This window comes from Microcebus murinus, chromosome 3 (genome assembly GCF_040939455.1).
Source record: "Microcebus murinus isolate Inina chromosome 3, M.murinus_Inina_mat1.0, whole genome shotgun sequence".
NCBI lineage: Eukaryota > Metazoa > Chordata > Mammalia > Primates > Cheirogaleidae > Microcebus > Microcebus murinus.
In genome coordinates this window covers 39212828-39236670 of record NC_134106.1, presented here as the reverse complement: position 1 = coordinate 39236670, position 23843 = coordinate 39212828, and the positions used below count along the sequence as shown (strand labels likewise).

Below are 23843 nucleotides of genomic sequence, written 5' to 3'. Positions count from 1 at the left end.
GCTGATGCCATGACACTCACTCTAGCCTGAGCAACAAAGTGAGACTCTGTCTCAAAAAAAAAAGAACTGATGTGGTCTTTGAAAAGAACAAAAGGTCTAATCCAGTAGTTAGTTCTCCAATTAGTAGTAGTAGTTTACATAAAAATTACCTGTAAGGTTTCTTTTTTTAATGCAAATTCTTATATTTTCCCCCAGTATGATAAATCAGAATTTCTAAAACTGGGGCCTAGGATATGTGCTTTTAATAAGCACCATAAAAAAGTCTAATGCAGGTTATTGAAAAATAAGGTATTCATCATTAGTTTTGTATCTGTCATATTGCTCTTGAAAAAATTTTTACTGGCAGAACATTAATAGGAGAAATAGTGATAATAAAGTATCAGTTCTAAAACTGTTATGCAACAATTATATTAGACATCCTTATGGATGAAACTCTGTTTTAAATACTACTGTATGATTTTATATAGTTTTCTGGAGACACGGCCTTTTTGAGCTGAGATCACTATTTCAAAATAATGTTCTTGGATGTCTATTCAAATATCTTTTTCATTTAATGTATAATTTTCCTTCAGGTAATTTTCAAATCCTAGTACAGCATTGGCAAAATGTGTTGTTTTGGTATCAAAGACCATGGGAAAGAGGGTGGTAACATGGTGGCAAATAAGGCTATGGTGAGGTTTTGCTGTCTATTATATGGCATTAACCAAGCAACCTAGGAATGTTGGGTTTACATATACAAATTTTGAGTGGCAAAGAAAATTTTTTACTGTTTGTACCTAGAACCGTGTAACACAGTTGTTTCTAAAAACTAAACTAGGCTGGGTGTGGTGGCTCACGCCTGTAATCCTAGAACTCTGGGAGGCCGAGGCAGGAGGATCACTCAAGGTCAGGAGTTCGAAACCAGCTTGAGCAAGAGTGAGACCCTGTCTCTACTATAAATAGAAAGAAATTAATTGGCCAACTAATATATATATATATATATATAGAAAAAATTAGCCGGGCATGGTGGCGCATGCCTGTAGTCCCAGCTACTCGGGAGGCTGAGGCAGTAGGATTGCTTGAGCCCAAGAGTTTGAGGTTGCTGTGAGCTAGGCTGATGCCATGGCACTCACGCTAGCCTGGGCAACAAAGTTAGACCCTGTCTCAAAAAAAAAAAAAAAAAAAAGAAGTTGACATTTTGTTGGAAAGTGTAACTCATTTTCTCAAGGGTTGGGAAATGGGGAGTCTGGGCAAAGGTGTAGAGGATGTTGAAACAAAAGACTTGAGAATCTGCCCTTCCCTAAAGACTTATATTGGTTGCAGTTCCTAAGTGGAACTCTCATTTTGTAATGCAACTATACTATGCTGGTATTTTGTTACCTATATTGTCTTTAGGCTATGCCACAGAGTCATATATAATTCAGGTATATTTGTGTATGTTTCTATCTCATTCACAAATGATTTGAGGTACCAAGATAATTTTAACCTGAATACAAGTTCCTCATTTGTGAAAAGTCCTGTGATAATGGTCCCTTACTAAAATTAGCCATAAGTAATCTACTCCTCATCACATACCCCTTATATAAGTTTTTTTTTTAATAGATTTGGGTTTATAAATATTACAGCAGTTTTTAAAACAATTGTAGGCAATGCTGTAGATAAATATTCCTGTTAAGGATTAATGAGAAGATTTGTGAAGTATTGTAGATTTGTTAGGAAAGGATGGAAATAAAGCCTATCCTTGGCCTATCATATCTATTGTGTCTGTTTAAGTATTGTGATGCAATCCTTAAAAACCCTTTGGCAGGTTCTTCCATTGGAGGCTTTCTTTTGGCTTGTCTTCTTTGTGTTAACAGCTCATGATTGATAAAATAATCTCCATCACAAAGGATGACCTTTTTTTAAAATTTGGCTTTTTCTGTAGACCTTCAAAGAACATCAGAACAAACATTTGACTAGTTAATACTGTACTATCCTTTAAATATATTCATATTTATGTTTGTTGTCTGAAATTGTGTCCTTTTCCTGATCTGTGACATACTTAGAATTCCTGCATTCTTAAGAATGAATCATAAAATTTTCTTTTTTATTTTTTTAAAAAGTCAGTGTTTTTGTAAAGATACTACATGCCTAGTTTAAAGAACCCTCTAAAATTTCAAAGGGTATGACTTTAGAGTTTGTCTTTTGTAAGCTGTACATTTGAACTTTGGAATAAAGCATGAACTTCCCCCCTATGAAAAAGGAGTAAACAAATATGCTTTATACTTCAAACCCTCTCCACTTTATCATTTATATCCTTATTTTTTGGTCAAGGTTTAAAACATTTATATTCCTAAAGTTATTGGTCTATATTTACTCTATATTTATTTATCATTAGTTCTTTTATCAGTTTCTCCATGCCTGAATTTTTTTTTTAACTCATTCTTGGTGTGGCTGGGATTTGTCATCCATCTAGCCATTTAAAAAATTTTGTTTATTTTTTAAATAAGGCTTATGGGTCTTATAGCTTGAATTCTTGCCATTTGAGAATGTTTATCTGTTACCTTTTGACTTAGCTGAATATGCAATTTGATTATAGTTTCTTTTCCATAGAATTCTATAGACATTTTTCTATTCTAGCATTGAGTGTGGCTAAGAACTCTGAAATCACCCTGATTTTTTTTCCCTTTCTAGTGTTGATTTGCTTTTCTTCCTCAGCATCCATATTTGCTTTGTGTTTTTGTGTTTTAGTATTTCTCTGTTCCATATGTCCCTTTCTTTAGAAACTTGGCTGTCATCTCTGTTTTTTTATATTACTGTGTTCTTTTCCATTAACTGTTATGTGATTTCCTCAAATCTGTGTTCCTTACTGTATCTCCATAGTTTTGGCTGTTTTTCTGTTGTTATTTTGCTTCCAGTGTGGGTTTTGTCTCTAAATTTTACATTTCTAGGTTGGTTTTTTGTTGTTGTTGTTTTATTTTGTTTTTTCTGTTTTTCAGTAGAGATGAGATCTTGCTCTTGCTCAGAGCTGGTCTCGAGCTCTTGAGTTCAAGTGATCATTCTGACTCAGCCTCCCAGAGTGCTAGGATTACAGGCATGAGCCACTGCACTAGGCCTAAATTTTACATTTCTTAATGGAATCTTTCTAACATACACAGAAGTAGAGAGACTAGTATAATGAATCTCCATGTACCTGTTGTCAGCCTTCAACAACTAGCAATTCATGGCCAATTTTGTTTTACATATAGCTCCTGAATTACTCCTCACTCCCTCTTTTGTACTCTGGATTATTATTATTTTTTGAGACAGTCTTACTCTATTGCCTGGGCTAGAGTGCTGTGGTGCCAGCCTAGCTCATAATAATCTCAAATTCCTGGGCTCAAGTGATCCTCCTACCTAAGCCTCCGGGGTAGTTGGGACTACAGGCATGTGCCTCTGTGCCCGGCTAATTTTTTTCTAATTTTTAGTTGTTTGGCTAATTTCTTTCTATTTATAGTAGAGACGGGGTCTTGCTCATGCTCACGCTGGTCTTGAACTCCTGAGCTCAAGCAAGCAGCCCTCCGGCCTTGGCCTCCCAGTGTGCTAGAATTATAGGACTGAGCCACTGTGCCCAGCCTACTCTGGATTATTTTGAAGTAAATACCAGGCATCATCTCATCTGTATACATTTTACCATGTATCTTTAAAGGATGGAGATTCTTTTATTTTTTTGTTTTTGAGACAGGGTCTGACTCTGTTGCCCAGGCTAGAGTGCCTTGGCATTAGCCTAGCTCACAGCAACCTCAAACTCCTGGGCTCAAGCAATCCTCCTGCCTCAGCCTCCCGAGTAGCTGGGACTACAGGCATGCGCCACCATGCCTGGCTAATTTTTTCTATATATATTTTCAGTTAGCCAATTAATTTCTTTTTGTTTTTAGTAGAGTCAGGGGTCTTGCTCTTGCTCAGGCTGGAGGATGGAGATTCTTTTTTTTTTTTTTTTTTTTTTTTTTTTTGAGACAGAGTCTCACTGTGTTGCCCAGGCTAGAGTGCCGTGGCGTCAGCCTAGCTCCCAGCAACCTCAAACTCCTAGGCTCAAGCGATCCTCCTGCCTCAGCCTCCCAAGTAGCTGGGACTACAGGCATGTGCCACCATGCCCGGCTAATTTTTTCTATATATATTATTTGGCCAATTAATTTCTTTCTATTTATAGTAGAGACGAGGTCTTGCTCTTGCTCAGGCTAGTTTCGAACTCCTGACCTCGAGCAATCCGCCCGCCTCGGCTTCCCAGAGTGCTAGGATTACAGGCGGGAGCCACCATGCCCGGCTGAGATTCTTTATTATTATTTTTTGTTTCATATAACCACAATGCCAGTCCTACTCATAAAAGAATAATTAGGAATAATGGTTTAATATCATCAAATTTTCTGTTAATGTTCACTGTTCCCCAGTTGTCTTTTGTTTGTTTAATATTCAGTCCATTGCAGTGTGTTATTTTTGTAAAATGAGATTAAAACATAGCATGCTGGGCCTGGTGACTCACACCTGTCATCCATGTGCTTTGGGAGGCCAAGGTGGGAGGATTGCTTGAGCTCAGGAGTTCTAGACCCACCCGGGCAACATAGCGAGACCCCGTTTCTACAAAATATATTTTTTTAATTAGCTGGGTATGGTATGTGCCTGTAGTCTCAGCTACTCAGGACGCTGAGGTGGGACAATCATTTGAGGCCAGGCGTTGGAAGTTGCATCGAGCTATGATTGTGCCAGTGCACTGCAGTCTGGGCAACAGAGAGATATACCCTGTATCTAAAAAATAAAATAAATGGGCCGGGCGCGGTGGCTCACGCCTATAATCCTAGCTCTTGGGAGGCCGAGGCGGGCGGATTGCTCAAGGTCAGGAGTTCAAAACCAGCCTGAGCAAGAGCGAGACCCCGTCTCTACTATAAATAGAAATAAATTAATTGGCCAACTGATTTATATATAAAAAATTAGCCGGGCATGGTGGCTCATGCCTGTAGTCCCAGCTACTCGGGAGGCTGAGGCAGAAGGATCGCTCGAGCCCAGGAGTTTGAGGTTGCTGTGAGCTAGGCTGACGCCACGGCACTCACTCTAGCCTGGACAACAAAGCGAGACTCTGTCTCAAAAAAAAAAAAATAAAATAAAATAAAATAAATGTCATAAGGGTGGCAAATTGCTATAAAGTTTTTGGAGTATTCATATTAAACTTCTGAATTTTAACTCATCACAGGTGACAAATACCCCCTATTCTTCATGTTAAGAGCTGGCTGTCCTCCTTTCACTTTGTATAGTCTCCCTTAGATAGGAAGTGTAAGTTTTAGATGAGAGAAATTGCACATTAGTTTTCTTCTCCAGATTTACCTCTTGTGCCTTAAGTTATTTCTGTGAAAATATATTACCTTTCTATTCTGTGGCCTCCTCGTGCCACTAGATCTCTATTACTTTAGAAGATTATTGGCCAGGCTCAGTCTTCTGTTACTTGGGGAAAACTACTCCTTGTTGAAGGTGTAAGGTGACATTTGTTAGCTTGTACGTACCCTACTCTTTATCCAGATTTCACAGTGTTTGATAAGTATATTATAGATTATAGTTTGAGGTTGTAGAAGTTTATTTCAATGAAGATAGCATATTTTCTTCTGTCTACTTTTTTTTTGTTTTGTTTGGAGAATTTCTGGTGAAACTTTTGAACACTTTTTACTTCATACTTAATAAAGAATATTTTACTTTTAAAAAATTAAAAGAGCTTCTGTGGTTTAGAATTCTGTCTAAATTCTTAGAGTTCTGCATTATTGGATTATTTTGCACTAGAGGTATCTCTTAACAAAATAGATGCATTTTATTAAAATATATTTTAAAGCAAAATTACGTTAACTGAAACCATAATAAAGAGGTAAAATTGTGCAGCAAAGAATATGTAGTTATAACTACTCTGGAAGGATACAGTGTATAAGTGTGTTGTGGGATAGGAGAGTTGAATTCTCATCTCCACCCAATAGGAAGTCAGTAGATAATACCTAAAAAGTCAAAATATAATAATATAAATATGTTACTTAGAGATACAGAGAAAAATCAAAAGAATCAGCTAAAAGAATTGAAAGTGGGGGGCTTCTGGGTAAGGGAAAATGAGGAGAGAGGGATGCTGTTTTGCCTTAATGATCTTGTGGATCTATCTAGTTGACTCTCGTAATGACATGTAAAATCAAAACCTAAAGAAAGCAGAGAAAGAGCATCCTCTGCCTTTGAATATAATGTTTAGACCATGTGTATCAAAGTTCGAGTGCTGTATGTTTAACTAGCATAGCCAGGGCATGACAATGGCCTCTTACTGGAATCTTCAACAGTGCCCAATAAATAGGACTTCTTTCCTTGCCTCGTTTCTGAACAAGTTAAGAATTAAAGTCATGTAACACAACTTGGGTGTCTCTAAAAAAAAAAAAAAAAAAAAAAAAAGAATTAAAGTCATAAAGTGGCATGAGGAGGCTGGATGCGCTGGCACATTCCTATAATCCTAGGTACTCAGGAGGCTGAGGCAGGAGGATCACTTGAGGATAGGAATTAGAGGCTGTGGTGTACTGTGATTGTACTTGTGAATACCCACTGCACTCAAGCCTGGGCAATATATTGAGACCCCGTCTCTAAACATACACACATACATACATAAAGATTAAGTTGGAGGACACAGCTAAGAATGAGAGCCAAATGGGTCTGTTTAAATGAATCCCAAAATTAAATAGGCTTGTCCATCAATGAGAAAAAAAAAATGTAGAGGAAATTAAATCGTCATCAATGAGAAAAAAAAAAAAAAAAATAGGCTTGTCCACTTAGTCACAGGCAGGGTTCATGGAGGGGTTGCAGAAGGTATCTCCCTAAGGGCAACTCACCTCCATGAGGAAAAATGATGAAGCTGAGTCAATGATACCCAGTTTATTTTTTGACAAGTTTACCAATTAGATGTGTCATTCAACTTCTGGCAGAGAAAGACTAAGAATTATACTAACTGAACTTCCTCCTCATGGATAAAAACATCAGAAACAGTCTAACATTTTTTTTTGATAGTTGTGCCATAATAATATATATATATACACACATGCGTGCACACACACACCCAAGTGTACATTAGCTTTTACTATAAAATCAAGAAAAAACTTGAAGGACTGGCATGGTGGCTCATGCCTGTAATCCTAGCACTCTGGGAGACCAAGGCAAGAGGATTGCTCAAGGTCAGGAGTTGGAAACCAGCCTGAGCAAGAGGGAGACCCCGTCTCTACTAAAAATAGAAAGAAATTAATTAGCCAATTAAAAATATATAGAAAAAATTAGCCGGGCATGGTAGCGCATGCCTGTAGTCCCAGCTACTTGGGAGGCTGAGGCAGGATTGCTTGAGCCCAGGAGTTTGAGGTTGCTGCGAGCTAGGCTGATGCCATGGCACTCTAGCCTGGGCAACGGAGTGAGACTCTGTCTCAAAAAAAAAAAACTTGAATATTTGAAGATGCTATTATCTTTAATCCCATAATCAAAAAATATTATAATCTACATGTAGAGATGTAATTTATAGATAATTTGTGCTTTATTCATAGAAAATGAAACCTGAAAACTACTTCTGAATGTTATTCTTAGAGATCTGTTTTCTTAAAGAGTTAAATGTATGATGGGTCAAAAGTATTCAGAATTACATCCTGTTTTAATCTCTAGTAAATTTGGCAAAAAGTTCAGCAGATCCTATTTGAGTACTTGCTGTGTATATAGTCTCGAGTGGATGCTCCAGATGTTAGAATAGTCTTTCTTTTTTCCAGGAGTTTATAATCAGATAGAAATGAACACAACAAATACACAGAAATAGTACAAGGCAAGCAGTACGTGGAAGTAGTGTAAGAAAAATAGTGCTGAAGGATTTTTAAAGAGAGAGAAAGAGCAAGCACATTCACTTTTTGAAGAGAGATAGAATAGGGGTATTGAATAGATATTTCTTAGAAATGCCACCTTATAAATAACTTGCTTTTCTCTTAATATTCAGTCTTGATTGAGTCTTTGACATTTTAGGAAGGATATCAGTATTATAGTAACTTTTATTCTCATTAAATACGTCTACAATAGAAAATTTAAGAAATTCAAAGTATAAAGAAAGATAAAATTATCCATAACTCCACCACTCAGATAATGACCACCTCATCATGTTTGTTTCATCTTTCAAGTTGTTATTCTTTAAATAAAATTGAGATTATACTTAATGTATACTGTTTTAAAACCTGTTCATGTCATTTAACATGTATAGCATGATCATAAGTCTTCAAAAACATTTTATTTAGCCAGTTCTCTATTATTGGGCGAAGATGAACTTGTTTTGTTTTGTTTTGCTCTTTCTGTAAGTCTCCAATTATCTTGCCTCAGACTCCCAAGTAGCTGGGACTACAGGCCTGTGCCACCATGCCCAGTGAATTTTTCTGTTTTTTGTAGAGACAGGGTCTGGCTCTTGTTCAGGCTGGTCTCGAACTCCTGGCCTCAAGCAATCCTCCGGTCTTGGCCTCCCAAAGTGCTAGGATTACAAGCGTGAGCCACTGCACCAGGCCTATAGGTCATTTAGAAATTGATTTATTGGGACATTTCTGAGGCAACCAGTTTATTTTCTTTAATGATTTCCACCTTTTATTGAAGGATATATACTTAATAGGTAATGCTATTTATTTATATTTGTTGAATAGCTCTTTTTCTGTTTTTCTTTCCTGCCTTTGAATGTTCTCAGACTAATTAGAGAATGTGTTCTTTATTTTACTAGAACATTTAAATCTTTATTATTTCAAGTTTAGTGTATATCTACTTTTCATTCTTAACTCTGCAACATTTCTGATACTTAATTTTGAGATACACGATATACATTAAAAAGTTTTTTAAATGGCATTTCTTTTTTGGAAAGTAGCCTTTGCCTACAGATTTAATTTCTGCATTTTTCAGGGTTACTTTGAAAGTTGCAACATACACAGAAACAGGATAGCAGGCTTTGAAGTAAAAGCCTATGCTAACCCCACAGTGGTTCGATGTGAAATTCACCATGGGCAGACTGGAGGAATATATGTCCATGAAAAAGGAAGAGGACAATTCATAGAGAATAAAATCTATGCAAACAACTTTGCAGGTGTATGGATTACCTCAAATAGTGACCCAACAATAAGGTATTTACATATAATTATGGGTGGAAATTACTTTTTCACTTTAGGGTTTCTCTTATAAGAAAAATCAAGATATTAAGCTTTAACTCATAAAAGCTTTTTCTTAGAAATCTGACTATTGTAAAATTAGATTTTCTAGTTAAAGTCTGCACATCTGAATGAGAATAGCTATTGCATATTTATTTTTTGGTGTTCCATTTGTTTTTTTATTAGTGTTCTAAGCCATGTACAATATCATTTTATGAACAGTTGCAAATGCTGTAATTTTTATTTTAAATTCATCAAATTGCATAAGGCTGTGACCTTCCCTTAGAACTTGAATGAATTTGTCTTCTCTCTTTTTTTCTGAGAGTTAGCAGATAGAATAACTCAGGAAACTATCCCAAAGAGAGACTAAAATTATCAAAAACTCAAACTTCAACCTGTCACTTTCCCTTAGTAGTTCCTATAGCCCCCTCTGGCCATAGTAAGGAAGCAAATGAATGTAGTCTTAAAAGTATTGACCAAGACTGCAGAACAGAGCTATTATGATTTAAACAAATACCATGAATTATTTTTAATTGTCAAATTTTATTTTCCACTGACTTCATGAGAGTAGATTATGAGATTTCCATCTTGTTAATATTCATCAAATGTTCCTAGATCAGCTAAAAAAATGTTTTGAATGTATTAGCTGTTTTGAGGGGAATTTCAGGAATGCTACTTGTCTCAGATAATAATTGGCTTTTCCAAAGCCTTAGATCTTAAAAGAACTAAAAGAGATTTTAGAAATCATCTAGTCTAAGTGTCTCATTTTACCATTAAGAAACTAAGGCCCATAGAAGTTAAATAATTTGTCACATGACTATGAGAGACCTTACAGTTGTATAAAACAAGTAAGCTTTGCTACATAAATGCTTATTTTTTATTGTTTCACATAATTATAGGGGGAATTCTATATTTAATGGAAATCAAGGAGGAGTTTACATCTTTGGTGATGGACGAGGCCTTATTGAAGGAAATGACATTTATGGTAAGCATATGGTTTTGTTTTATGAAACTTAAAGATTTGGCCTGTCTTCTTTGTATGAGTAAAATGGACCATGTTGAAACTATCCAAATGGGAGAACTAAGCCAGTTTCTTTAAATTCTCAATAAAAGATTATTCTGTGATATTTATTCACAGGCACTATGCCAGATACCAGGAATGAAAATATAAATAAAACCCTAGTCTCAAGGAGTACCTACAGTTTTCCTTAGATTCACTCTATTGTTTAACAATTAATAAATTATTTCTGTGGTAGTTTAGTATACTTTGTACTAACTATAGAAAGAAAATACTTATTCCTCATTAAAGCTTTAAAACATTAATTCAGCAATTAGATATTTGTGTGCTTCTCACCAGTATGTTCCTAGGCTTTCTCTTCTGACACTAACCTGGATAATACTTACGTAAATTATGCTTACTAAGTGTCAGGTGCTTAACTTAAGTCATGTGATACATCAACCCTATGAGGTAGATACTGTTAAATATTCATCAGGATACAGAGACACAAAAATACTTCCTGATCAGTATACAGATGCATAAAGAGGTTAAATAACTTATTCAGGGTTACACAGAAAGTAGAATTCCTGGGATTCAAAACTTGGCAGCCTAGCTTTAGAGTCTCTACTCATTTTTTTCTTTTGAGACAGGGTCTCACTCTGTTTCCCAGTCTAGAGTGCAGTGGTATCACCGTAGCTCACTGCAACCTTAAACTCCTGGGCTCAAGTGATCCTCCTGCCTCAGCCTCCAGAGTAACTGGAACTACAAGGGTACACCACCACCATGCCAGACTAATTTTTAAAAATTTTTTGTAGAGATGAGTTTCCACTGTGTTGCCCAGGCTGGTCTTGAACTCTTGGCCTGAAGCAGATCTCCCCCCTCACCCTCCCAAAGCACTAGGTTTATAGACATGAACCACCGTGTCCCACCCAGTCTCTTAACCACTGTGTAATACTGCCTGCAACCCTTATGCATCTAATTGCACTCCTGATTCCCTTAACTCTGTCTTATTAATGTTCACTAAAATTCTAGTGTAAGAATTATAACTACCTAATGTAGAACTCTTATTGTGTTCTTCTAGGCTCCAAATGCTGACAATGTAACTTTTATTTTTAAATAGGCAATGCCTTAGCAGGAATTCAGATTAGGACAAACAGTTGTCCAATTGTTCGACATAACAAAATTCATGATGGCCAGCATGGTGGGATTTATGTGGTAAGCTAATGAATACAATTCCATAAATTCATGCATCAAAAGCAAGGGTGAGAGTTTCTTCTTTAGTTTCTTTACTCTTCAACTTCCAGAGTATGAATTTGTGACCATCTTTAATTTAGACAATAAATAAGACTCTTGTTCTCCCTGCAAATATCTGAATGACCTCTAATTTTACTGTGTGTATAGTATTCTATAAAATTTAATCAGCAGCTGTCTAAATTTAGGCATAGGAGATATACCTTTTTATTAAAGTCTTTATTGTTGGCACTATGGGCTAAACACACAGCAACTTATTGGCAGTCTGAGTTATATTTGTTACAGTGGACTTTTGCCAACATGACTACTGTATGAGTCTCTGAAGTTTTACAGAAGCATTAAGTAAAATTGTAATGTCACTGGAAATAATAATACTAGACTTGAATATTATCTTCTAAAAAAGCCAGGTTTTCATTTGAATTTGAGACATAATTGAGTGTCTTTCAAAATTTTGTGTGTTAGGTCTTGTGTCTTCTCTCATCATGATACTTGAAACCATTATAATTGATTCAAATAAGAAAATATAGGAAATTTCATAAAAAGTTCACCTGATATGCCAGGTGTGACTTTTAATTTTTATTTACAGTTCTAGAGACGGCCATGTCTTCAATTTTCTGCTATAAGTAAAAACTTGGGAACATGAGACCTTATAATTTTGAAGTGATGTCACCAGAAATATGTTTGAAATAACTATTTACTACTAAATGAGAGGTCTTCTGTTTGTTATACATCTTAGAATGAAATAAGAAGAAAATTAAATGCTACTACTACTCTTAACTATGATAGATTTAAAAGTACAAAACCACTTAAAGAACAGTATAGAAACTTTGGAAGCTTTAAACTCAGGTAGAGGCTACATAAAAAGAATGTTATCATTACCTCCTTACTCAGATGAAAAAACAAAAATTGAAATTTTTTCCCCAACTGTCTATAAAGGGGATAATGATATAAACTTCTTGCTTATAGAAGATATATAGTGTAACCAGTGTAACTTTTATTTAGCATGAAAAAGGACAAGGTGTAATAGAAGAGAATGAAGTTTATAGTAATACTCTGGCTGGAGTCTGGGTGACAACTGGCAGCACTCCAGTACTGCGAAGAAACCGGATACACAGTGGCAAACAGGTAGGATTAGCTTGAATGCTAGGATGGGAAATGGGTTATTTTGTAAACACTTGTCATTTAAAAATTTTTTTTTTAATTTTAGGTTGGTGTTTATTTTTATGACAATGGACATGGAGTGCTAGAAGACAATGATATCTATAATCATATGTATTCGGGGGTTCAGATAAGGTAAATGTTTTCACATTTGACTTTCTTTTGGGAGAGACTTGGGAGTATGTAGGGTGTGTGAAAGAAATGTCCTTGTTGTTTAATGCCCAATCTTTATTCCCCTTTTGAATATGTATTCACATTATCACAGTCTTGACTTAAATTATCAGAATTTAGCTTTTCTTAGTAGGTGAGGACAGAAGCCAATGGCACATGTGCCATTAGAGCTCATTTCCAATATACTGCTGTCCACTTTGAGAGTCACATCAGCTACTAATATGCTCCTTCGTACTTAAAGAGTAGAAGTCCATATATAAATAGTTTTGCATTCACTATGCCTGGCATATCATTGACACTCAGTAAAATGGGAACTTCTGTTTTTATGTTGTTGCTGTAAAATTAATAGTTTCTTACATTCTGTTTCTTATGTTTTCATGGTTTTGGGAAGTCTAGTAGTCCTAATGATCATAAAGAGCCATATCTCATTTTATTGAGCTTTGCTGAAGTGTTTTTTACAAATTGAAGGTTTGTGGCAACTTTGTGTAGAGCAAATCTATCAGTGCCATTTTTCCACAGCATGTGCTCACTTTGTGTCTCTGTGTCTCATTTTGGTAGTTTTCATAATATTCCAAACTTTTAAATTATTGTATCTGTTATGGTGATCAGTGATCTTTGATGTTACTATTATAATATATTAGAACACCAGGAACTGTGCCCATATAATTAATGCTGCGGACTTATTCAACATAAATGTTGTTTGTTTTCTCACTGTTCTATTCAGTGGCTGTTCCCCAGTCTCTCTCCTTCTCCTCAGATCTCCCTCTTTCCTGAGATACAAGAATCTTGAAAAATAGGCCAATTAATAAAACCCTACAATGGCCTCTTAAGTGTTCAAGTGAAAGGAAGAGTCACACATCTCTTATTTTAAATCGAAAGCTAGAAATGATGAAGGTGTGCAAGGAAGGCATGTCAAAACCTGAATAGGATGAAAACTAGGCCTTTTGTACCAGTTAGCCAAGTTGTGAATGCAAAGGAAAAGTTCTTCAAGGAAATTAAAGGTGCTACTCCAGTGAACACATGGATAAGGAAGCAAAACAGCCTTATTGCTGATATGGAAATAGTTTAAATGATCTGGATAGAATATCAAACGAGCCACAACATTCCCTTAAGCCAAAGCCTAATCCAAAGTAAGGCCCTAACTCTCTTCAATTCTGTGAAGGCTGAGAGAGGTGAGGAAGCTACAGAAAAAACTTTTGAAACTGTCACAAGTTGGTTCATGAGGTTTAAGGAAAGAAGCCATCTCTATAACATAAAAGTACAAAATGAATCAGCAAATGCTGATATAGATGCTACAGCAAGTTATCTAGAAGATCTAAGATAATTAATGAAGGTGGCTACACTAAACAACAGATTTTCAATGCAGACAAAAAAGCCTTATACTGTATTGGAAGAAGATGCCGTCTAGGACTTTCATAGCTAGAGAAGAGAAGTCAATGCCTGGCTTCAAAGGGCAGGCTGACTCTATTGTTAAGAGACTAATGCAGCTGGTGACTTTTAAGTTGAAGCTATGGCTCATTAACCATTCTGAAAATCCTAGCACCCTTAAGAATTATTCTAAATGTACTCTGCTTGTGCTGTAGAAATAGAAAAACAAACCCTGGAATACAGCACATCTGTTTACAGGATGGTTTTATTGAATATAAAGCCCACTGTTGAGACCTGCTGCTCAGGTCTCTTTTTTTTCTCTCAGAGAAAAAAAAAGATTCCCTTTAAAATACTACTTAATAACAATGCACTAGGTCACCTAAGAGTTCTGATGTAGATGTACAAGGAGATTGATGTTCTTACAGCATCCATTCTGCATTCCACAGATCAAGGAGTAATTTTGTCTTTCAAATCTTTTTAAGAAATACTTTTTGTAAAGCAGTAGTTGCCGTAGATGACGATTCCTCTGATGGATCTGAAGCACAGTAAATTGAAAACCTCTGGAAAGGGCCGGGCACGGTGGCTCACACCTGTAATCCTAGCACCCTGGAAGGCCGAGGTGGGAGGATCACTCAAGGTTAGGAGTTTGAGACCAGCCTGAGCAAGAGTGAGACCCTGTCTCTACTAAAAATAGAAAGAAACTATCTAGACAATTAAAAATATATATATATAAAAAAATTAGCTGGGCATGGTGGCGCATGCCTGTAGTCCCAGCTACTCGGGAAGCTGAGGCAGAAGAATTGCTTGAGGCCAGGAGTTGGAGGTTGCTGTGAGCTAGGCTGATGCCATGGCACTCCAGCCCAGGCAACAGAGCCAGACTCTGTGTCAAAAAAAAGAAAATATGTGGCTAGGCATAGTGGCTAATGCCTATTAGCACTCCTAGCACTCCAGGAGGCCATGGTTGGAGGATCACTTGAGCCCAGGAGTTCAAGACCGGCCTGGACAACATTGTGAGACTTTGGTTCTACAAAAAAATTTAAAAATTACCGAGGTATGGTGGCCTGTGCCTGTAGTCCTAGCTACTCAGGAGGCTGAATTGAGAGGATCACTTGAGCCCAAGAGTTGGATGCTATAATGAGCTATGATCATACCACTGTATTTGCCTGGGTGACAGATCAAGACCCTGTCTCTTAGGGGAAGAACCATACAAACCATTTGTGATTCATGGGAGGAGTTGACAATGTCAACATTAACAGGAGTTTGGGAGAAGTTGATTCCAAGTTTCATAGATGACTTTGAGGAGTTCAAGACTTCAGTGAAGGATATAATTGCACATGTGATAGAAATAGCAAAAAAACTAGAATTAGAAGTGTAGGCTGGGCAAGATGGCTCACGCCTATAATCCTAGCATTCTGGGTGGCCAAGGTGGAAGGATTGCTTGAGCTCAGGAGTTGGGACCAGCCTGAGCAAGGGCGAGATCCCATCTCTACTAAAAACAGAAAAAATTAGCCAGGTGTGGTGGTGTGCGCATGTGGTCCCAGCTACTTGGAAGGCAGGAGGATTGCTTGAGCCCAGGAGTTTGGGGTTGCTGAGAGCTAGGCTGACACCATGGCACTCACCTAGACAACAGAGTGAGACTCTGTCTCAAAAAATAAAAAAGAAGTGGATTGCTCGAGGTCAGGAGTTCGAAACCAGCCTGAGCAAGAGTGAGACCCCGTCTCTACTATAAAGAGAAAGAAATTAATTGGGCAATTAATATATAGAGAAAAAATTAGCCAGGCATGGTGGCGCATGCCTGTAGTCCCAGCTACTCGGGAGGCTGAGGCAGCAGGATCACTTGAGACTAGGAGTTTGAGGTTGCTGTGAGCTAGGCTGACACCACGGCAGTCACTCTAGCCTGGGCAACAAATTGAGACTCTGTCTCAAAAAAAAAAAAAAAAGAAGTGGAGCCTGAAAATGAGACTGAATTGCTCCAATCTCATGATAAAACTTGAATGGATGAGGAGTTGCTTCTTATGGATGAGCAGAGAAAGTGGTTTCTTGAGATGGAATATGCTCCTGGTGAAGATGCTATGAACATTATTAAAATAAAAAAGGATTTACAATATTATATAAACTTAGTCAATAAAGGCAGCAGCATGGTTGGAAAAGATTGACTACAATTTTTAAAATAGTTCTACTGTGGGTGAAATGCTACCAAACAGCATTGCATGCTACAGAGAAATCTTTCATTAAAGGAAGAGTCAGTCAACTTGGCAGACTTCATTGTTATATTATTTTAAGAAATTGCCATAGCTACCCTAACCTTCAGCAGCCACCACCCTGATCAGTCAGCAACCATCAACCTTGAGGCAAGATCCTCCACCAGCTAAGAGTATGACTTCCTGAAGGCTCACATGATCATTACAATCTTTCAGTCGTAAAATATTTTTAAGTTATATACATTGTTTTTTTTGACATAATGCTCTTGCATGCTTAGTAGACTATAGTATAGTGTAAACATAACTTTTATATGCACTGGGAAACAACAAAATTCTTGTGACTCTCTGTATTGAGATATTCATTTTATTGCAGTGGTCTGGAACCAGCAATATCTCCGAGGTATGCCTCCGTAATTCAGCCCTTCATTTTACATATGAGGAGAGTATATAATAATAACAGTCATTTAATCTAATCCCCTCAGTTTATATATTAGGAAACTCTCTGGGAATAATATAATCCATAGCAAAGTATGTTCTGTGGGAAATATAAGATTAAACATAATTAAACCACTTTATTTAGTATGTTAATTCTTATTATGATTAATATGGATTTCTCCATTATTACCTCATGTAACATGAGATATGAGAGTAGAAACTATTGAAATGGTATTATTTTCTTTCTCATCCATAGGACTGGAAGCAACCCCAAAATTAGACGCAACAAAATCTGGGGAGGACAGAATGGTGGAATTCTAGTTTATAACTCTGGTATGTCTGATTTGTCATCTCTTTCTCCGTGTTTGTAATAGACTTTAGAAATATACCTTCTAGGCTGGGCATGGTGGCTCACATCTGTAATTTCAGCACTTTGGGAGGCTGAAGTGGGAGGATTGCTTGAGCCCAGGAGTTTGAGACCAGACGAGCAAGACCTGTGTCTACAAAAAATCAGCTGGACATGGTGTCATGTGCCTGTAGTCGCAGCTACTCAGGTGGCTGAGGCAGGATTGCTTGAGTGCAGTAGTTTGGCGTTGCAGTGAAATATAACCCTGCCACTATCCTCCAGCTTGGGCAACAAAGCGAGACCCTGTCTCAAAAAAAAAAAAAAATCTTCTAAATAACCTAAATTTTTGCATTTATAGGTCTAGGCTGTATAGAAGACAATGAAATATTTGACAATGCAATGGCTGGAGTGTGGATTAAGACAGACAGTAATCCTACACTAAGAAGAAATAAAATCCATGATGGAAGAGATGGTGGCATCTGTATATTTAATGGGGGTCGAGGTATTGTTGTTAATTTTGCATTAGTGAAAAACCCAGTTTTCCATTATTCTTCCATATCTCTAATGATCAATGATATTGCCAACTAATACTAAGTTATAAATGGTGTAACATTAAATTTTAAATTATAAATCCTTATCAAGTTGAGATGGGTTTAGATTAGTGCCTAGAGTTAAAGGAGACAAATGTTTACAATACTTTTCCTTTTGTAGCCACCTTGACTCTGCCAGTTATCAGTAAGCCTTTTTTAAGATAGTATTTGTTTACTTTCTCTCTGAAACTTATACAGAATAGCGATATTACAATAAACTTCAAAGTCAAGTTAATAGAACTAGGTGTGAGAAATTAATTGGTCTGTAAATATCTATAAATGTCTGTAGTAAACGGGTATTGCTTTTGTAACTGTTTTCAACTGTGTATGTTGGAGAATGGAATTAATGAAGCCAAGATGTGCCTGGTTTGGTATCCAGAAGGTCAAATCACTTTGAGTCAAAAGTTCCACAGTACCTGCCCCTTGCAAATACACGTGTTCATAGAGATTGGGGGAGAATGTCAAATGCAAGTCTATCACTATGCCTGAAATATCAGTAACAGAACATGTATGTCATATATGGGAGGATAGCTAGTTATTATTCTAATATACCAGAATCTAACGAACAACATTTAATATTATGCCCAGTTATGATTCCATTAATAAGTCTCTCAAGGAGCTTAGAATCTTGGAACTCAATAAAGCAATGTTTCTGACAGGAGCCTTACAAGATACAGTGATGACACACAATACAAAATGGTTGGTTTTGTTTGCAAGGTGTTGAGAAAAGGTTCGTGCAAATTGCTTTTGAACTGTGTCTTAAAAAACCAAGTATTACTAGATGCTCAATGGTAAATTGGGGGTGGGGGTAAACAGGCCATTCCAGATATTATTACTTTCATTTGTTCTTTACATACTGATTGAACACCCCTGTACCAACTACTGTGCTATAGATACTAAAGATGTAATGGTAAATAAAACAGTACAACATGCATAAAATGTACAATCTAATGGACATTGTAAACAAAAGTCAAAAGGAAACCAAAAGTGGTTTATTCAGACAATATAGCTACTGAAAGTTGAGGCTAGAGAAGGGACAGGACCCAAATCATGAGGTTTTCTATATGCAATAAGGAGTTTGGACTCCATCTTAGCAGTGGCACTTGAAGAGAGTGTACTGGAAGTATGCATGATTAGAGACAGGGACTTGGAATAGTCCAGGCAAGAAATAATGAGAGCTTGAACTAAAGTGATACAGCATGAGGGTGGGAGAAGGAAGGGGGCACATATTAAAAAGGGTAGAACCAAACAGGACTGGGTCACATGTCGGTTGAGAGAAGAGTGAATCATGCTCAGAACTCTGATTTGGGTGATTGCTGGGTGGTACCTTTCACTGACGTAAGGAATGTAGGAAGAACTGGTCAGTTTTAAGCATATTGAAATCAAAATTATCTTTGTGATGTCCCAGTTGGTATGCCCACAAAGTGATTGATTGCACTAAGCTAAACAGATTTAAGAATTAGCATTTATAGTTGTGCCCAAAGAATGTGTAGAGGGTGAGAGTCAGGGATGGAACCTAGAAATACTAATATCCAAAAAGTGAAAAGGGGAAAATCCCAAGAATTCCCTGAGTCATTTCAGAGAGATTTTACCCTCTGTAGTAGTGCTATTATGCCCATTTTACAGTTGAGGAAACTGAGACAAAGAGAAAGGTAAGTAATTTGCCCACTCAGATCTAGTAAGTCGTGGAGTCAGTATCTGAAGGCCTGAAGTTGGATTCTTCAGCCCACTCTTAATCATTGTTACACTGCCAGAAGATGGAGGAAAACGGAGAACCCTCCCCAGAGGAAGCAACATTAAGAAAAGAGTACAGAATATTCTTAAAGGCTTTGATTTGAAAAAGTATCTTTCAGTAGTTTGAAAGCAGAGAAGGGGCATGGTAAGAGGAAACTGATCAGGGAATGATTCTGATTACAGTAATTAAGGCCAGAAATAATAAGGGTTTGATTGCCTGAACTAAAACAGGTTGCAAAAGTTCTAGAAATATTTCAAAGGAATTATTAAGAATCAACTATGTACCAGGCACTGAGAATAAAGTGGTGAGTAAACTTAGACATGGTTGCTGCTATCATGGAAATTTGAGTTTATTGGTTAGAATGCTCTTACCTGTCATTTTAGCATTTTTTTGTTAAACCCTTATTACCTCTGAATAATAAACTTTATTTTTGGCTGAAAAAAAATAGTCCTGTGAATTTTACAGTGCAGTTAATAAGAAACTAAAACCTTAATAACCACCAGTCTACTAAAGTTTGTTATATGCATTAGCCTTAATCTAAGGAAATATTTTATTATAGGTCTCCTTGAAGAAAATGATATTTTCAGGAATGCTCAAGCAGGTGTTCTCATCAGCACTAATAGTCATCCAGTCTTAAGGAAAAACAGAATATTTGATGGATTTGCTGCAGGTTTGTATTTTCTTTTGTTACCTGTGGCTTATGGTTCTATAGTGTTTGATTTGGGATATATTAATTCTCTTTTGCTTTACTAAATGCCTGTCTATTAATAATCACTTAGGAGAGCACCTAATCAAGTTCTGGATTCTTCTACTCTAAGCCATACTTCTAAGAAATATTGCTCTTACTGTTTAACAGTAATTATGAAACATTAATTGGAATAGTATAAATGCAGGCTTGTTACTACCATTAGGAATACAGATAAATTCAATCCCTCTCATCTCATAAACACAGATGTTTAAAAAATATATATTGGGGCCAGGCGCAGTGGCTCACGCCTATAATCCTAGCACTCTGGGAGGCTGAGCCAGGTGGATTGCTCAAGGTCAGGAGTTCGAAACCAGCCTGAGCAAGAGCGAGACCCCGTCTCTACTACAAATAGAAATTAATTGGTCAACTAATATATATAGAAAAAAATAGCCAGGCATGGTGGTGCATGCCTGTAGTCCCAGCTACTCAGGAGGCTGAGGCAGTAGGATTGATTCAGCCCAGGAATTTGAGGTTGCTGTGAGCTAGGCTGACGCCGACCACTCACTCTAGTCTGGGCAACAAAGTGAGACTCTTGTCTCCAAAAAAAAAAAAAAAAGTATATATATATGTAAATGAAATTCCTTTTCAGTATGTTAAATTAGCTGCCACCTAAACATATTTTGGGGCAATATCCCCTTCTATGTAGTTTGCAACAAAATTTTTAAATGTCATTTATAAAAGTTATCTCTATCACTTCTTCCTTTAGCAAGGATAGTCGGCCATTAACAGTGATAAGTGACTGTTACTGTCAGTGACTCAGATATCTGCATTTTATTCTTTAGACATTAAGAGACTTACTATACTTTTTATATAAAAGAACCAGTTTACTACATTTGCTAATTTCAGGCTGCTTTTAAGAAATAGTATAAAATGATACATCTACTTGTTCATAAATTTTACCTCAGGTATTGAAATTACAAATCATGCAACTGCAACACTAGAAGGCAATCAGATTTTTAACAACCGGTTCGGCGGCTTATTTTTAGCATCTGGTGTTAATGTGACAATGAAAGGTATGTTGGAGTCTGTTCTGCCTATAAATACATGAAATATGCCATGAGAAGAGAATGATAATCAGAAGCCATTGTTTAACTTGATTCTTTCTGCCATTCTCCAAGTTGGCAACAATTTAAGAGAACTATTTTGAAAGAAACCTTTATTTGGTTCTAAATGGTTGGAGTATTTTGCACAAGGAAAATTCATTTCTAAGCTGATTTCTTACAATTACTTTATTGGTTAGCTTCGTTTAAAGCTCTTAAAAATAGTGGCTCTTCTATTAGAATAATCCTATAATTTTTACTTACTCTTTCTTCCATTACAGATAACAAAATAATGAACAATCAAGATGCCATAGAAAAGGCTGTTAGTAGAGGCCAATGTTTATATAAAATATCAAGTTATACCAGCTACCCCATGCATGATTTCTACAGGTATATTTCTAAATTATTTGTGAGTCCTAAAAAGGGGAAAGTAGTGATTTCCAAAATGCTGCTTGCCAGTTGAAAGAGAATATAACTGAAAATTTTATAATTGTCCACATTGACTTCTATAATCAATCCCCTTGAAGATCCTGTGTCTAAGACCATAATTATGGAAAAATGCAGTACTACAGTGACAGATGTCATTCAAAATGTGGGCCAGTGTAAGTAACATTGTTTTCTTAGGAGTTTCACTGTAAAGCTGTCATTAAGTGTTCAATATATCCCAATCATTGTGACAGTTTTGACTCCCCTTTTCCCCAAGTTGATTCAGCCCAGAAAGACTAGATAGGCTTTTTAAACCAAAAGTTTGAACTGCCTTTCTACAACTTACAAATCATTCCTTTTCCTCAGAAGACACAAGAGGACAGGAAATTCACTTATTCCATTGAAGTTCCTTTTCAGAATTAATCTGGGCTGGAACCACAAAAATTTTCAGTTTTGGTCTTCTTTTCTTACAAGCCAAAGGTCATAGGGTAATAAACAAAATACAGTATTTTGAATTTAATGACATGTCTGAGAAAAATAACATAAGCTTTTGTTTTTTAGATGTCACACTTGTAACACCACAGATCGAAATGCCATATGTGTGAACTGCATTAAGAAGTGCCATCAGGGACACGATGTAGAATTTATTAGACATGATAGGTATGTAGCACATTTGCTTGCTATGTTACCCAATTATTTTCCTACCTTTTCCTAATTTTTGGGTTTTCATTTTGCTTTAGGTTTTTCTGTGACTGTGGTGCTGGAACACTGTCTAATCCTTGTACATTAGCTGGTGAGCCTACACATGATACAGATACACTATATGACTCTGCTCCACCTATAGAATCTAATACATTGCAGCACAACTGAATTCCTTCCCTAAAGAATAAAGTCCTGCCATTCTAACATCATAACTTAAAACATTTTTTGGAAGAAGATTTAAAATATTTGCCCATGCTACAGGAAGAGACTGTATTAAAAATGGATACACAAGGTCAGTTGACACTATGAAGCTCAAGCTACCAAAAAGAAAGTGGCAATATATTGACTCAGGATCTCAAAGCTGGGTGTTTTAGCATTACTGTGTAAAGACTTTTGAAGGGACAGAAGTGAAGAAATAAGCTGCAATTTTGTACAGATACCAACTTCTGAAAAGCTGGTGTTTTTACAACTAGCATTGAATGCAGTCCAATTTGCAGTAGTAATCTTCAATAGACAAGCAGCTTTGTTGCTGCCTTTATGGACATGGGTACCAATTGCTTTTGTAATATGGTAAAAATGTGAGCTAGCACTTCTGCGTTTCTTTTGATTTTTTTAAACATGTATTCAGATTGAGAAATATGATTTTAATGCTTTAATCTCATGTAGTTTGTTTTTAATTTCAAGCAAAATCTTATTGTACTTGAATGTGCCCTGTTTTGTTAGCACACCTAGACTTGCTGTAACTGTACTCATGTCCCAGTATGTACGTTCTTTCTATGAAAGAGAAAACACTAATCTTAAATTATATCCAGCAATGTTTCTGGTATCCTTTAAGAAAAGTTAAGACTATTATTTCCTTCCCTTCCCTGTGCAGCATTCAAAGCCACCCCTAGAAAAAGTGAGTGTTTTAATGAGACTTCCTAGGAAGGGATGCACTGTAAAACAAAAGTATTCTTGTAACTCAGTTTTGTGAAAGGTAAAAACTACTATGTTTTAAAGTACACTTTAGAAAGTCTCTTCAAAACAGTCCTGTATTTGAACTCTGTTCATAGTTTTTTTTTGAACAGTTTAGACAAAACTGCTGGAAATTAAAACAATTTCCTGCATTAAGCTGAGACAAGTATATATACAGCCCTATACAGTTTCATAGCTTTTCCTCCCCCATTTATGTGTATTGGTGACAGTGGGTATAAAACAGCCTGAAAGTGTATGCATGTACCATAACATCTAGACTTAATATATTGTGGAATATTCAATAACCATTATGTAGAAGGTAGATAAGAATTAAAAGGGTTTAATTTCCTAGAAAGAAAATGGAAAAATGGTCATTTTTAAAAAATAAAGTTTATTAGATCATAATGTTGTCTGAATTTACCACCTTTGTCAAAAGTCAACTCAAAGCTTCCAATGTAGTCTATAATTCCTTAATCAAAGTCAGCAACTTATGGACAGCTTCAGCATCTACAGTTGACCTTTCACTAGCCAGGCAAACTTCCCTTAAAATTAAAGAAAAGAAAAGAAAAACGTTTTGT

General features: G+C 36.4%; 2 protein-coding genes across 3 annotated transcripts in view; one reads left to right on the top strand and one right to left on the bottom strand.

Moving 5' to 3' along the window:
• FBXO11 (F-box protein 11) overlaps positions 1 to 23670 on the top strand; it is a 91289-nt gene extending 67619 nt beyond the window's left edge. For both annotated transcript variants that reach the window (XM_012755558.2, XM_076000724.1), the window contains exons 12-23: positions 8902 to 9119; positions 10043 to 10128; positions 11261 to 11355; positions 12394 to 12516; positions 12599 to 12684; positions 16981 to 17057; positions 17429 to 17572; positions 19955 to 20065; positions 21049 to 21156; positions 21465 to 21573; positions 22171 to 22269; positions 22350 to 23670. In XM_012755558.2, the coding sequence (XP_012611012.1) occupies positions 8902 to 9119; positions 10043 to 10128; positions 11261 to 11355; positions 12394 to 12516; positions 12599 to 12684; positions 16981 to 17057; positions 17429 to 17572; positions 19955 to 20065; positions 21049 to 21156; positions 21465 to 21573; positions 22171 to 22269; positions 22350 to 22479 (1386 nt within the window). In that variant the 3' untranslated portion in view covers positions 22480 to 23670. The remainder of the gene's footprint in view (positions 1 to 8901; positions 9120 to 10042; positions 10129 to 11260; positions 11356 to 12393; positions 12517 to 12598; positions 12685 to 16980; positions 17058 to 17428; positions 17573 to 19954; positions 20066 to 21048; positions 21157 to 21464; positions 21574 to 22170; positions 22270 to 22349) is intronic.
• The window catches only part of MSH6 (mutS homolog 6), a 26866-nt gene continuing 26659 nt past the window's right edge, over positions 23637 to 23843 (bottom strand). The window contains exon 10 of the mRNA XM_012755549.2: positions 23637 to 23807. Coding sequence (XP_012611003.1) covers positions 23726 to 23807 — 82 coding nt within the window. The 3' untranslated portion in view covers positions 23637 to 23725. The remainder of the gene's footprint in view (positions 23808 to 23843) is intronic.